Source organism: Tympanuchus pallidicinctus, unplaced genomic scaffold (assembly GCF_026119805.1).
Source record: "Tympanuchus pallidicinctus isolate F22 unplaced genomic scaffold, pur_lepc_1.0 scaffold1, whole genome shotgun sequence".
In the NCBI taxonomy this organism is placed as follows: Eukaryota; Metazoa; Chordata; class Aves; order Galliformes; family Phasianidae; genus Tympanuchus; species Tympanuchus pallidicinctus.
The window spans coordinates 58593203-58606327 of record NW_026294618.1 but is presented as its reverse complement, the minus strand read 5'-3'; the positions used below and the strand labels follow the sequence as shown (position 1 = coordinate 58606327).

General features: G+C 41.5%; 1 protein-coding gene across 11 annotated transcripts in view; it reads left to right on the top strand.

The window, feature by feature from the left end:
• Window positions 1-13125, top strand: part of ZDHHC14 (zinc finger DHHC-type palmitoyltransferase 14) — a 156909-nt gene that overhangs the window by 19584 nt on the left and 124200 nt on the right. For 5 of the 11 annotated variants that reach the window (XM_052684843.1, XM_052684827.1, XM_052684818.1 and 2 more), the window contains exon 1: window positions 736-1734. The exons of 1 other annotated variant lie outside the window; for it this stretch is intronic. In XM_052684843.1, the coding sequence (XP_052540803.1) occupies window positions 1484-1734 (251 nt within the window). In that variant the 5' untranslated portion in view covers window positions 736-1483. Of the gene's footprint in view, window positions 1-82; window positions 434-735; window positions 1735-7899; window positions 8055-8458; window positions 8593-13125 lie in introns of those variants that run through there. 5 more of the 11 variants (XM_052684812.1, XM_052684804.1, XM_052684786.1 and 2 more) reach the window with 4 other exon arrangements.

The following is a 13125-nucleotide window of genomic DNA, read 5'->3' as shown; positions in this document are numbered from 1 at the left end:
CGGCAGGAGGGGCGCGCCCTGAGCCCGCCCGGCGAAGGAGGGAGGTCCCGTTGGGTCGGGCCGCGTGGGCAGGGCTTCTCGCTGCCTATCGCTCCCCCGCAGAAGTCGTTTGCCTTCGGCCCGGGAGCTCGGGCCGGTAGGACGAGCCCGGGGCGGACGGGAAGCATCTCTTGGGGCTCGGCGGCGCGAGCCCGTGGCGCTCGCGTGGGCAGGGGGAGGCGAGGGCTGAACGGGCCTCTGGCAACGGGCCCGCAGCGCGGGCGCTCGGCGTCCCTGCGAGCTCTCGGAGCGGGAGCCGCCTGCCCCTCGGCCGGGGAGGGGCTGCCTGAGGGCGGCGGGGTGCGCTCCGTGCGGTCCCTGCTCGCCGCTTCCCGCTGGAGATGAGGAGGCGGCCGCTGCTGCCTCCGGGTCTGGCTGCGGGGGATAAGCCTGGGTAAAGGCTCCACCGATATCTTTTAACGGAGGCGGGGGTGAAGCGAGGTCCCGGCGTGCGGAGGGGCTCTGGGCAGCGCGAGGGCCGGGGGCCGGGAGGATGGTAAGGGGCCGGCCGGGTCCCGGCACAGCTCTCGCCCTTCGCCCCTCTGCCGTTCAGCCCCGCCGCCTCCCCGCGTGCGCGGGACCGAGGCGGCGGCGGGGACCTGTTGTGCCGGGGGAGGCGGGGGCTGCGGCGGCCGGCGCCGCCCGGGGCGCGGGGCGGGGACGCGGTTCCGCTCGGCGCCGCGGCGGAGAGGGGGGGATGAGGCGCTGCCGCCCGGCTGCCCGCCGGCCGTCCGCCCGGCCCCGGCCCTGAGCCAGCGGCCGCCGCTCCTCCCCGGCCGGAGGGGTGAGCCGGGAGGGAGCTGCAGCTGGAGCCGCGCCGCGCGCGCTGCTTGCTTTTTCTTTCTTTAATGATTTGTTACGCGTGTCTCTTGGGGGAGCGTTTTAGCAATGGTCATTTTTAGCAGTGAAATCTGCTGCGCGAAGGAGGATTATACCAAATCGCTATGAATGATAGACTCGATTGCTAAACCTTGCCTTGGCCAACCTCCTGACCCGCGGAGAGAGCTCTCGGGGTGTGCGTGGGAAGGAAGAAGCACCCTCCCCTTCGAAAATAAACTCGGAGAAGAAAAAGACTGATTTTTTTTTTTTTTTTTAATTTTATTTTTGGACAGCTGAGCTGCTTTATAATTTTTTTTTTTTTTTTTTTTTTTTTCTTTTTGGTCTCGTTTTGTCAAAATTTGCTTTACAAAGGATTCCCCTACATGATGGTTTTGTAACTGGTGGAGGAAGGAAGGACCCCTTGGAAGCGTTTGTGATATGACATCTTTGGTAACTGAAGAATTAACCCGTGTGTGCATAGTGGCCCTATTGCTGCTGTGGTAGCAGAACTCATTTTTTTAAGTGGGACTGGAGGAGAGTGCTGCCTCGGTCAGCAGGAGCTTTGCACAGATTTATATCGCGTGTACTTCTTGGTGGGGTTCTCCCCACACAGTACTCTCTCTTGATGACACCTGGAGGTGGCAGTGGGCCCATGAAAGACTGCGAATACAGCCAGATCAGCACACACAGCTCTTCGTCTCCCATGGAGTCTCCCCATAAGAAAAAGAAGACAGCTCCCAAGAGAAAATGGGAGGTTTTTCCTGGAAGGAACAAATTCTTCTGCAATGGGAGGATCATGATGGCTCGGCAGACTGGAGTCTTCTACCTGACTCTCGTGCTCATCCTGGTCACCAGCGGGCTGTTCTTTGCATTTGAGTAAGTGACATTAAAGTCTTCATATCTTCACACTTTGCCTGTTATTATTTATCTGCTGTCTGAAAGCAGTAAGAGGTGTTTATCCAGATGTCATAGAGGGTGCCGGCTGACATTGGCTAACGTTGATTTATGTAACTGAAAATATCATCCGGTACGATGTTGAGTGTTATGCGCTGCTGTTCAGCTCTGTGCAAAACTGAGGTTTGAGGCTGAGCGTGGTAGGGCTTTTGTGCTGCAGATTTCCAGCTCCTGTTGCAGGAGGAGTGTACAACAGGTTTGGGACATTGAGACAAGAGATAGCTGCTTGTCCCTCACTTGTTCTTCTGAGAATCAAAGCTGACAGATGTAAAAATACCGGCCTGTTGTCACAGAGCCAAGCACAAGAGAAGCAGTATCTTTTCGTTAGTTCATAAATGAGCCAGTTTTTATTTTTCCCTCTTGAAATCATTTAACAACGTGGGGACAAGATTTCCAGATTAGTAGGAAAGAGGCAGAGCTGTACAATTCTATACCTACATAGCTGTCTGCCAGTAACAATGTTACTTTCAGTGTATGATGGTAACAGCGGGCTATGAGTTTGATCTTACTGAAACTTACATTTGCTTTAGATTTTTAGATTTATTTTGTAAGCATACTTCTAGTGTCCTCTTAAGGCCTTTTTCTGTGAATCTTTAGGAATCCTTCCTGTCACTGTCAAGTGGACATGCAGCTATAGCAAATCCAAAATGCTGATTATTTTTTTTTTGTACTTATGTTGGGATGGCATAATTAAGGATGCACGATGATAAAGAATTAGGTACTTGATATAAGAAATGCCATTCATCTTTTTTTTATTCTAAAGCTCAGAATGCAAAGGTGCTCCACCTGCTAAAATACTTTACTACAAGAATTACTGAATTCCTTTTGAAGCGCTAGTCCTACTGCAACTTAAAACAACTGTAGCTTGTTTTGTGGTTTGTGGCTGAGAAAATAAAGGTAGGCTTGAACAGCCTAGATTACTATGTGGTGTCTTTTAAAGAAGATAGTGATGCTAGTGAACTCTAAATTGTGCTGGTTAAACAGACATCCTCTAAATGAACTAGTAACGTTTGAGAAGATAAAAATGCTCAGCATGTGACCTGGGGCTAAATATATATACATGAGCTTCACAGATGAATTGTCTTCTGTGGGCTCCGGATGACTTTAGAGGGATTTGTTCATTGTAAATCTTCTGTAGATACTGTGGAACTTCTTGAGTATCCTCTGAGTAGTTGGAATAACATGGTTGATGTTGTGTCTGCTTATTGCAAGTGTGCTTACTTTTTTGTTTTTAAGGAGGTATCAAATGTACCTGCTGATGGTACTGCATCAGGAGTGGGTACTGCTCTCTCCTGTTTGGTGTGGTTGGGCCTCCTTTTGGAAACAGGGGCTGACACCTGCCTCTGTATGCAGTCTCATCATCATCAGTGAACCCTCTGAGGGGAAGTTCTGGACTTTGGCAAATACCAGAATGTAAATGTAGGATCGGAACTGTAATGCTTTATAGTCATTGTTGTAAAACTTATTTGTTAAGCAACAGCTTACAGGTTTTTTTTTAAATGTATTTTAAGAGTTGAAGCTTTTAGAGATAAAGGTTCTCTGCAGTTGCATGACTCAGAACTGTTAATGCAGGAACAGCTGGTAGCTGATTTAATTACTGCTGCTGGTTATGCACTCTGCCAGAGTCAAACACCACCACTGTGTTTAGATTATGGCATTTTGGTATAAAATTGCTAGAAGTCTTGAAGCAAGGACAAATCTTCGGCTTCTTATAATTACGTAAAATTCTGTGCATGTATACTACTCTTTGGTCACTCTTGCATTACTTGCATTCTCATTTTAAGGAAAAGAGTAAAATGAAGAGAGTATGGCAATGATACTTAAAGATCAAGCCTACTTTATTATGACAAAAATTAAGTGGTACTTAGACTGAAATTATACCTGTCTTCTGAAGTCTAAATCAAAAGCAACCACACCTACCACCACTCCAGCCTTAAGACTGAGAAGTGTTCAGCATGCTTGTGGTTTTTGAACTAAGACAGGTTGATAACCTCATAGAAGAAAAAGGGAGCTTCTTGTTTAGGCAGTTATTGTTAGTGTTATTCTGAAGCAGTTTATAACTGTATCATTTGTTAGAGGTCTGAAGTTGCTGTTTAATGATAGGTTGAGAACATCTTGAGTTAAATGTCACTTCTGTTAATTGACTGATTGATTGTATTAGGAAGCTGCAACAGAATGGGATGGAAATGTTTCACTCCTTTGTGTACATATGGACCCAAGTGATTTCTAAACAGATGTATGCCTTGTTTATCTGAACTGTTAGGTGAAGCTGTCATTGAAGAGAAAGATACGGTGTATGTTCTTGAGATTGATCTTCTTGCTACTATTGGGAGAAATGATTTTGCTCACTTAGATAGTAGAAACTGGAAAATGCATACTAACTTCCAAAGTCATTCCCCATTTGCAGATAGAACAGGGAGAGGAGGAAGGAGATAAATATGACAGCTTAGTTCTGAAAAAGTGTTGTGCTGACACAAACACTTGATCCCTTATCCTTTTGGTTTCATTTGTTCCTCTAACATCGTTTTCTCATACCTCTTGTTTTACTCTGACACCCATTCATCCTGAGCTGTCTCATGCTTTTGACTCATCGCCAGGATAGAAATGCATTTCTCTGAATCAACAAATTGGAGCTCTCCAAAAGCAAACATACATAATACATTTTGACCTGTATAGCTTTTGACATGTAACCATGCCTTTTAAATTTTCACGTTTCTTCACGTTTGTGCTTCTGTGCTTTTTCCTGCTTGCTTTTTTTCCAAGCTCCTGCTTTGTTTTTATTCCTTTTTCTCAGTTGGTATTTCTCTCAAATATTCCAAGTATGTCACAACTTCTTCCTTTTATCATTTCACTCTTTCTCATTTTCAAAGAGGTAAGCCAGAATATGCTTTAAAAAAAAACAAAATCAAACAAAAAAAAACCAACAAAAAAACAACAAAACAAACAAAAAAAAGCTTTCCATCTGCAAAAATATAATTGCTGCCCCTGGCCCCTTCCGAAGTAAGAGAATGCAAATAAGCAGTTTCATTTGTGTAATCTGTCTATTAAATGTAACATGGTATACTGCAAGTACTTTTGGGACTCAACAGAGATGCTGTGCTTGAGGTACTCCTACAATTTACGTGTTCCAGAATCCATAAGATTAAAAGACTAGGCATCACAATTTACTTGTCTTTAAATTTTGAGTATGTTATTTTATCTTGGAATTACAATTCCTGACTCTATCAGCATGGTGTCGTTTTTTTTTTTTTCATTTTGGCTTTTTGTTGTACTTCCCATTGCCTTGTGCCACTATACAGAGGCACGTTTTTATAGGAAACTAATTGGTGCTCATGTGGAAGTATCTGCATGACCAGCTTGGAAAACAAATTCATTTCCCTAGAGCAAAGGCAGCATCAGTAACCAAAGGGCAGATAGTACTGCTGTGCCAGGCCCATCCGACCACTGTATTTACACTCACGTAAAGTCCTTTATTGGTGCAATAAAAGCAGGTGAAATTAAGGCACTTCATATTTACTGCTTTTATTCAGGTAAGTATGCATACTTGCAGCAAGAGGGAAGAAACCATCATGCTTGGGGTCATTCAGGTTACTGATTTTTTTATTTTTGTTAGAATAAAGCAAAATGGAGGCTGAATGGTTTACTTAAGACAATAGGATGTATAAAACAGACATCTTATTGAATGGCAAATATCATATAGATGCAGAAACTTCAAGAATTTGGAGCTGCAGTAGATGGGCTTTGCTGCCGGGAGCCACCCTTGGCTGCCAGCACAGCTCCTTCATGGAGCAGGCATGGGAGGGAACATGCCTGTACCCGGGCTGCTTCATTTGAAGTTTCCAGTTGCAGGTGGATGTAAGTGAAGATGCTGTTCAGGCGCAGTCAGGTTTTCTCCTGTCAGCTCGGTTGCGGGGTCAGTAGCTCCGGGAGGAGGTTGGAGCAGATGGCTGGGTGCCGGCAGGGTTGAGGCAGTGCCGCTCTCTTCTCTGTAAATGTGAGCCAGAGCCCCATCACTTCTGATATAATGTGACACTTGCACTGATTCAACCAACTAGAGATTTTCTGAGCTAGTTAAAACTTGATTTTTGTAAGCATTTGTGTAATTGCACTGTTTTCCCAAAGACAGATGCTGGAAAATTATTTAAACTGAGATTGAGCATGTGCATATGTGTGTACTAATCATTGCTTCCTATCTGCTCGTATGGTTGCTGGCAGCTCCTCCCAGGCCTCCCACTTTGAAAGCCAGCACGACTGGAGGACATCCATGAGTCATGCTTTCTGATGTGCTCTAGATGGTTCAATATTGGATTTCTATAGCGTGCGTTATGGTAAAGCAGTGCCACTTGCTGCTGCTCTCTGTGATGAGACTCAGTGTATAAACACTGATGTTAGCAAGCTGAGTGCTTTCACCAGGGTATCGATGAGCATCTTATGACAGGATTTTTGCTCTTGTGAGGTGAATTCTTAGTATGAGGTTGTATCCAAGGATGTGGAATGTCCTCCATCTCATAACCCCCCTTTATTTCTCTTCCTCTGCTTCTAAGATGAGCAGGTTACTTGCATCTTAACAATGACCACGTCCTTCAGCTGCGTGTTGCTGCGTGCTACTGGGTTGTGACTTCAGCTGTTAAGGCAACTATAAGCCTGCAGAGCACTTCCTGATGAAGGTGTGAAGATGGTTTTTAAAGTAAAAACTGACGTAAACTAAAATGTCTGTGCAGCAGAAAACTCCATCCTTTCCTCTATGGAAGGCAGTGAGTGCTTGATAGTGCATACTGGCAAGTTTTCCCCTAGTTTTTTTGCTCAAAAAACATTGTTAAAAAGTAAATGGCAGTATTTGTTTATCCCTTTGCTGTGTTAGTGAAGAAGATTTGCAATACAATAAACCTAATCTTTTGGGTTAATTTCTTTTACTTAGTTTATATTATCTGCTGAATGATACAGCACGTTCATAATGCATTCTGACCAGATGTTGTTTATCTTTATGCTTAATTTACCATGAAAACGTTATCTGTCAGAATCAAATATCTTTCAGAGCCAAGATGTATTTAATACTTGTTTTCCTTGACAAGGGACTTTCCTTTCCTTGGTCACGAACAGCTTCCTTAGTTTATCTGTTTCTCATGGATCTGTGCAGGTATATTCCCTGTAGTGAACGGTTCTGTTCTAGTCTGTTTTAGAGCAGCACTACACTGGGCAGGTACATTCGTTTAAGCTTTTAAATTTGCTTTGAATGAATTAAATGATATAAACCAAAATCCTTTTACTCAGAAAAGCACTAATAGCGTTTGATATTAGGTCATGCACTTCTGTGTTTCAAGGCTTGGTCTTTTTATCTGCAAGTGGATAATTATACTTACAATTATTCTTCATTTTTCAGAGTAAAATTTGAGGATAACCAAAGTGTAACCTCTCCTATATTTTGAAAGTTGTACCTTTAGTTCCTCTGAAACTGCAGAGGCATTTTATGGTTTTGTAACCATAAGTGAAGTGTTACATGTTGGTGGTGGTTTTTTTTTTTTGTTGTTGTTGTTTTTTTTTGCATGCTTTGGATGGCCTCATACTGCTCCATGGAGAAATCAAATTTCAAAAGACCAAAAATTATGTTTAAGGTACTTCTTTCTCACATACAGTTCTACTTACATCTCAGCTTCATCTTCTCCACCTTCTTCCCCACCCCACACTTTGTGGGAGTGGAAGGATATGAAAATAGAAAGTATAACTGTGTGTAGGAAGTAATGTTGGCTTTGAAGATGGAATGTCCCCTAAAGACCCTGAGGAACTCTCTGTACAGCTTGGGATTGTTCATGTATGTGCCTCTGTGGAGTAAAATGGGAAGATTTGTGGTCCTTTTTTGCCTGATGCCAGTCTTCCTCCGCAGCGGTCTGATGGGGAATAGTGCACTGCTCTTGTTGTAGCTCAGTTTGATTGCTGTAGAGAGTTGTAAATTCTCACCTTTTGATACTTGCTATCCCTTTCAGAATGATAAGCAGGTGACTTCAAAAGTCTAGTTAATTTTCTTACCTTTATGTAGTGGAAATGCTGTCACAGCCTGAAGCAGTGATTGAGCACCTGCTGGGAAGGCAGGGCCAACCCAGGGGAGCTCAGGTGCATGCAATGCCCTGAGTGACTGGAAGGGGTGGAGTCATGATCCAGCCCTTCCTAGAACTCATTTAAGGGTGGGCAATGGAGGTAAGGGCATCTCTTGCTGCAGATCCCTGCCTACCTGAGGTCTTCCAGGGGTAAGTGTATCTTTTTCTTCATTTCTGTACTTGTGGCTGCTTCATTGGACTCATTCATTTGCTGTAGCCAAAGACTTTGCCACACTGTTACTATCATGCCAATATAGCATTACATGTGCCTTTAAATCTCTGTTACTGATAGATAATACTTGTGTATGCCTTCAGCCTGTAGACTGAGATTAGACATTTTTGATAAAAATGCCTCTCAATCTGTTAAGTTTGAGGTTTTTGTTAGTATATTGTATTGTATAGTTTGATTTGTTTGGTTTTCTTTGAGTAGCAGCTGTTGCTCCTTTATGTTAAATGTGTTGAGAAGGTATAAAATGCATCTTCTACAGGCTACAATGGGGGAGTCAAGTTAGAATTACATTATTGGAAAAACTCATTTCTCTTTTTCTTAAAAGGCTAGCATACCTGTATGGCCTGATTTGGTTCTGTCTCACGTCTGCCCTGCAGTGATTTCCATATCCTGTTTGAAGGAAAGGTGTTTTGTTTTGTTTTTCAAAATGCTTCTTGAAAGTAGCTTCTTGGGAATAAGGTAATATTTTTAGTGCTCTTTTACTCATTTTTAAATTTGGACTCATTGTGGAAAAAATCTGTGGTGCTATATGATTTATTTTCTGTAATGTGTTGCATTACTATTTTGTGATTATTCTTTCTGTTTTGTAAGAAATGCTATATGCTAATCAGCTTGCCGTTGGTTGAATACAAAATTATCTTTTAGAATGAGAAGGTATTAGGACTAGAACAGAACTGTTCCTTTTACTCCTTTTTTGAGCAGGAAAAGAAATTGTTAATGTCTGGACTTGTTTGTAGATTCCATAGTAACTGACATGAAGTTCGAACTGGATGCTTTAAAATATAAATACCCTTCTAATGACTAAGTTAAACCTTTTAGGTATCTAGCGTCAAAGCGAAGCCTTTTAATGTTCCCTTTTGTATGGTAAGGGTCTATATGGTAGCACAACTTTAAGCTGTTAGCCTGAGCATCCAAATATGAGCAAGTAATAATGAAAAATGGAAGATAACTTCTGTAGAAAACTGAGAATATTTTTAACTTTCAAAGCTACGTGATTGTTTCAAAATAGCCCAGTTAAGAAGTAATGAACAACAACAAAACAAAAAACGAAAACACAGCCGCCAAACACTGGCTTGAAATACTGGGATATTTTAAAAATGCTTAAAATGTAATCATCTAGGAAATTTTTGTCACTCTGGTTGATGATTATTTAAGTGAGGCTGTGGTACTTGATGCTCACTTGAGTTCTAGGCTGCCTATAAGGATTTGTGCACGACAGTGCTGCTCATCTTTTAGTGAAGCTGATGGAAAAATGCCCTGAAGTCAGATAGAATGGATAAAGTTTTATTAAACTTTGAAAAGATGGGCTGTAATTATATAGAGCTTAATAAAAAAAAAAAAAAAAAAAAAAAAAAAAAAAAGTGCTGTAAAGTGATTGAACTCTTTACAAATCAAGGAGATGAAGATGGAGCCAACATGTAATGGACAAAAAGAATTTTCTTTGTATTTTTCATGTTGTTGAAGTATTAAAGGTTATTAGCATAAAAATTCAGAGCACTTCTTAGGCCAAATAATCAGATGGAAACCAAAGCATTTTGGAGTTTCGGTTTCCTTATTCATATTCCTATATGAATATATTATGTGTTTTCTGTACGTATTTCTTCTGGAAGAGAGGCTATGATCACCTGTCTGTATTGCTGTCATTAGGCAAAGGGTGTTCTGTGCTTAGATGTCTGGCCATGGCATTTCAGCAGTGTGCAGGGCTGTGTTTTGCCCAGTTTGATTGCATTACTCTAACTGCTGGGGTGATGGTGAGCTGTAGGGCAATATGAATATTTGGCTTCTGGGTTTGTGATTGCTTCCTTTTCATTAGTGTCTACAGGGTTTATTCACATTATTGTGGGATGGTGGCTAATGAGGTCTTACATAATGAGCTTGGCTAATGAGATCACAGCTGTTTTTGTTTTCCACTCCTGCCCTCCTCTTAAGTTGGTTACTGCAATGAATACCAGCAGCACACATTTGTTGTGATGAATACGCAGTCACCTTCTCTTCTAATTTAAGTTATAATACTTTGCAATAGGAATACTTTGCAAAGCAGGAAATTCAACAGAATATTGAGGATTAAGTTGAAAACTGAGAAGTTAAGACAAGCAAAATCTGTAGCTTGTGAGTTTTATGTTAAATGCAGTTAACAGTTACGTTGTCTGCACTGAGATATATTCACTTATATTCACTTAAAGTTATGGATGTGGGTTTTTTAAATATATTCTTGTTATTGTTACTTAAAACAATAACATATTTTTATAAATAAATATATATATATATATATACACACATATATATGGATCCATTCCTAAGAATGGCGAAGCAGGAAAAAGATGTACCAGAGCTTGTTGTTATTTTGGCATAATCACTCAGTATATTACTAGGTTTTATGAATGTAGATTAAATAACATTGGCAGAGGGCTGAACTTTGTAGTTTTGTTTTCATGGTCCATTAGAAAAGTAACAGACACGAGACCATATAAAACTTTCATTTCTGATTGCAATAAATTTTACACACCCTCCTCCCTGCTGAGATTCAGGCAGCTCAGAGAATATCAGTCCTGCTTATGTATGTTCAGTATGCTTGTAAGCTAGCCCACTGGTTGTGAATGGCACTATCTGAGGACAGAAGCAAGTGTAAGACTGTACTTCAGGTGTGCTGGTGTGCTTATTTGTGCTTATGGTGCGAGTTTTCATGATGTGGCTGTTCATGCATGCATTTCTTACTAAATATGTCTTGCTGGCAAAGAGGGCTTTCTAGTGTGGAAAAGTTGAATTTTTTCCTTAAATGAAACTACATGAAGCAGTTAAAAGCGCAAAAAAAAAAGTAGTAAAAGCTACAGGGTAGTGATGACTTGCATCAGTATCGAAGCTATAATTTTCTTGTGTGAGTTATTCAGGACTGCTGCTCATAATACATCTATATAGTGACAAAATACAACTTCTAAGATACTTCAGCACTGGATAGGATTTGAACTCTCTCCTGCACCCAGTATGCACTGTGTGTGGCCATTGCTGCTGGTACATAAAATGTATGCTGTAAGGATTGGTGTGTGCTGTGTGAAGAGTTCTGTATTCACTTCTGGTTTTATTGTTGAGTTACTTTGGAGAAAAGGGGCTCAGAGCTATTGGTGTGTAAGTACCTGACTGTAGCAGGGGGAGTTAAACAAAAAAAATCCACCAAACAATAGAAAAAATGAGTAGTATTTTTGTTTGGTGGGTGAGTTTTGTGGGTTTTTTTTATATTGCTGTTTTTATGTTTGTGCACTCTGAGCATAGAAGGGCTGTGGAGTTGCTTAAACCGATGTGGTACAGCCCTGAGGAGCTTCCACCATGCTTTGAACAGAGGGTTTGGAGTGGGTAATCTCCTGGGGTTGGTACCATTTTGTCATCTGTGATAATTCTGAGCATGTCTTCCTATAAGACAGCAGAAGATATATGTAGGAAGATAACCTTAATCTTGTTTTAGTGGCCCACTTATTACATGCTTGCTTCAAGGGAACTTACTTCAGCATTATATAGTCTTAAGATTTAAACTTGAAGCTTCAGTCTGCTAGCATTTAGAAATTTAGGAGGGAAATAGGCAGTATAGATGAAGGTTAAATACAGTGGTTTTTTTCCTTTGTCTTGAGAGGGGGGGGGATATGTACACTTCCCCATGAGTAACTGTGATTTATATTGCATTTGCCTAACATTATGAATTATTGTGTGCTGTTTAAAATGGAGTCATCTTTCTCCTTGTGCTTGGGCCAGGTCAAAAAGTTGTTCCCGTCCTTGTTTGGGGAATGGGAAACCTTTCTCTGTTCTCCATCAAGGGAGAAGCAGGTTGCTGCTGAACTGCTCCAGCTTCAGACTGTCTTGCACCTTAATAGACGCCATATTGCAGCTTCTGACAGAAAAGGTCAAATGGTTTGTCTGAAAAGCTGTGAGCACTGGTTTTGTTATCATTGGATACTACCTTGCATGCCAGGTTATTCCAAACTCCCTTTAAACACTGATTTGCTTAAAAAAGAATAAATAATTGCAGTAAGGCAGGTATGCATTTCTGGATTATAAAGTGGGAACAATTATAAGAGGAGTAAGTGTAAATGAAGCAGAGCATATTTTATTTTGGTGAAATACATCTGAACCTCTGCATCCTTTGGCAGAAGCCAAAGCCATATCTCTCTCTGTACCACATTGAAAGTACGTTTGTTTGTTTGTTTGTTTGTTTTTTGGAAGTGAACTTCATGCTTGTAGACACGTCTGCTTTTTTTTTTTTTTTTTTTTTTTTTTTGTTGGGTCAGGGTTGCATCCACTTGTAAATTCAAGCAAAATTTTAGAGCACATCTTAGGAACATCCTTCCTGTTTAACTGGTTCACTTGCAGTGGTCACAGGTGGCTGAGAAAAAAGATGGAGCTGCCTCTTCCTTTTTCCCAGACTTTAGTTGTTTCTCTTGCCTGATTCTGCTCTTTACCCCACCCAACAGTGAACCAGTTCAGGGAGTTCCCTTATTGCAGAAAGCTGATCCATCTCCTCTGCCTACACAAAGAAAAGCTGTCTGCTGGTTTATGACCCTGAGTTGACGCCCTGAAAAGCCAGAAGCACGTTATTCCTAGTGCAAGGAACTGGGGAAGTGAGGAGGAGGAGATTGCCAAATCACCATAGCTGTGGTTTGCAACTATACCCTGTCCTGAGGAACCTTGTTGTGTAGTCCTATTTTATTTGGCATCTGTGAGAGTGCCAACAGCACCTCTATAGGCTGTTGGTTGTTTATAGACTCTGTTAGAGACTGCAAGAATTTTGACATCTTAACCGCATTATACTTCTGAATCACAGTTAACAAAACTTGAATTGCACTATCTTTTAAATAACACATGAAGGGTTTTTTAGTTGTTCATCTTTTTTTCTATTTTTTTTTCTAAAATAGCCGTTATACCCAATTCTGTAGCGCAGTGCAGAGGCAGTAACTGATGCTATTGTTCTTGCATCCCTGCCTGTGTAGCCTTTCATCCCTTTCTGTG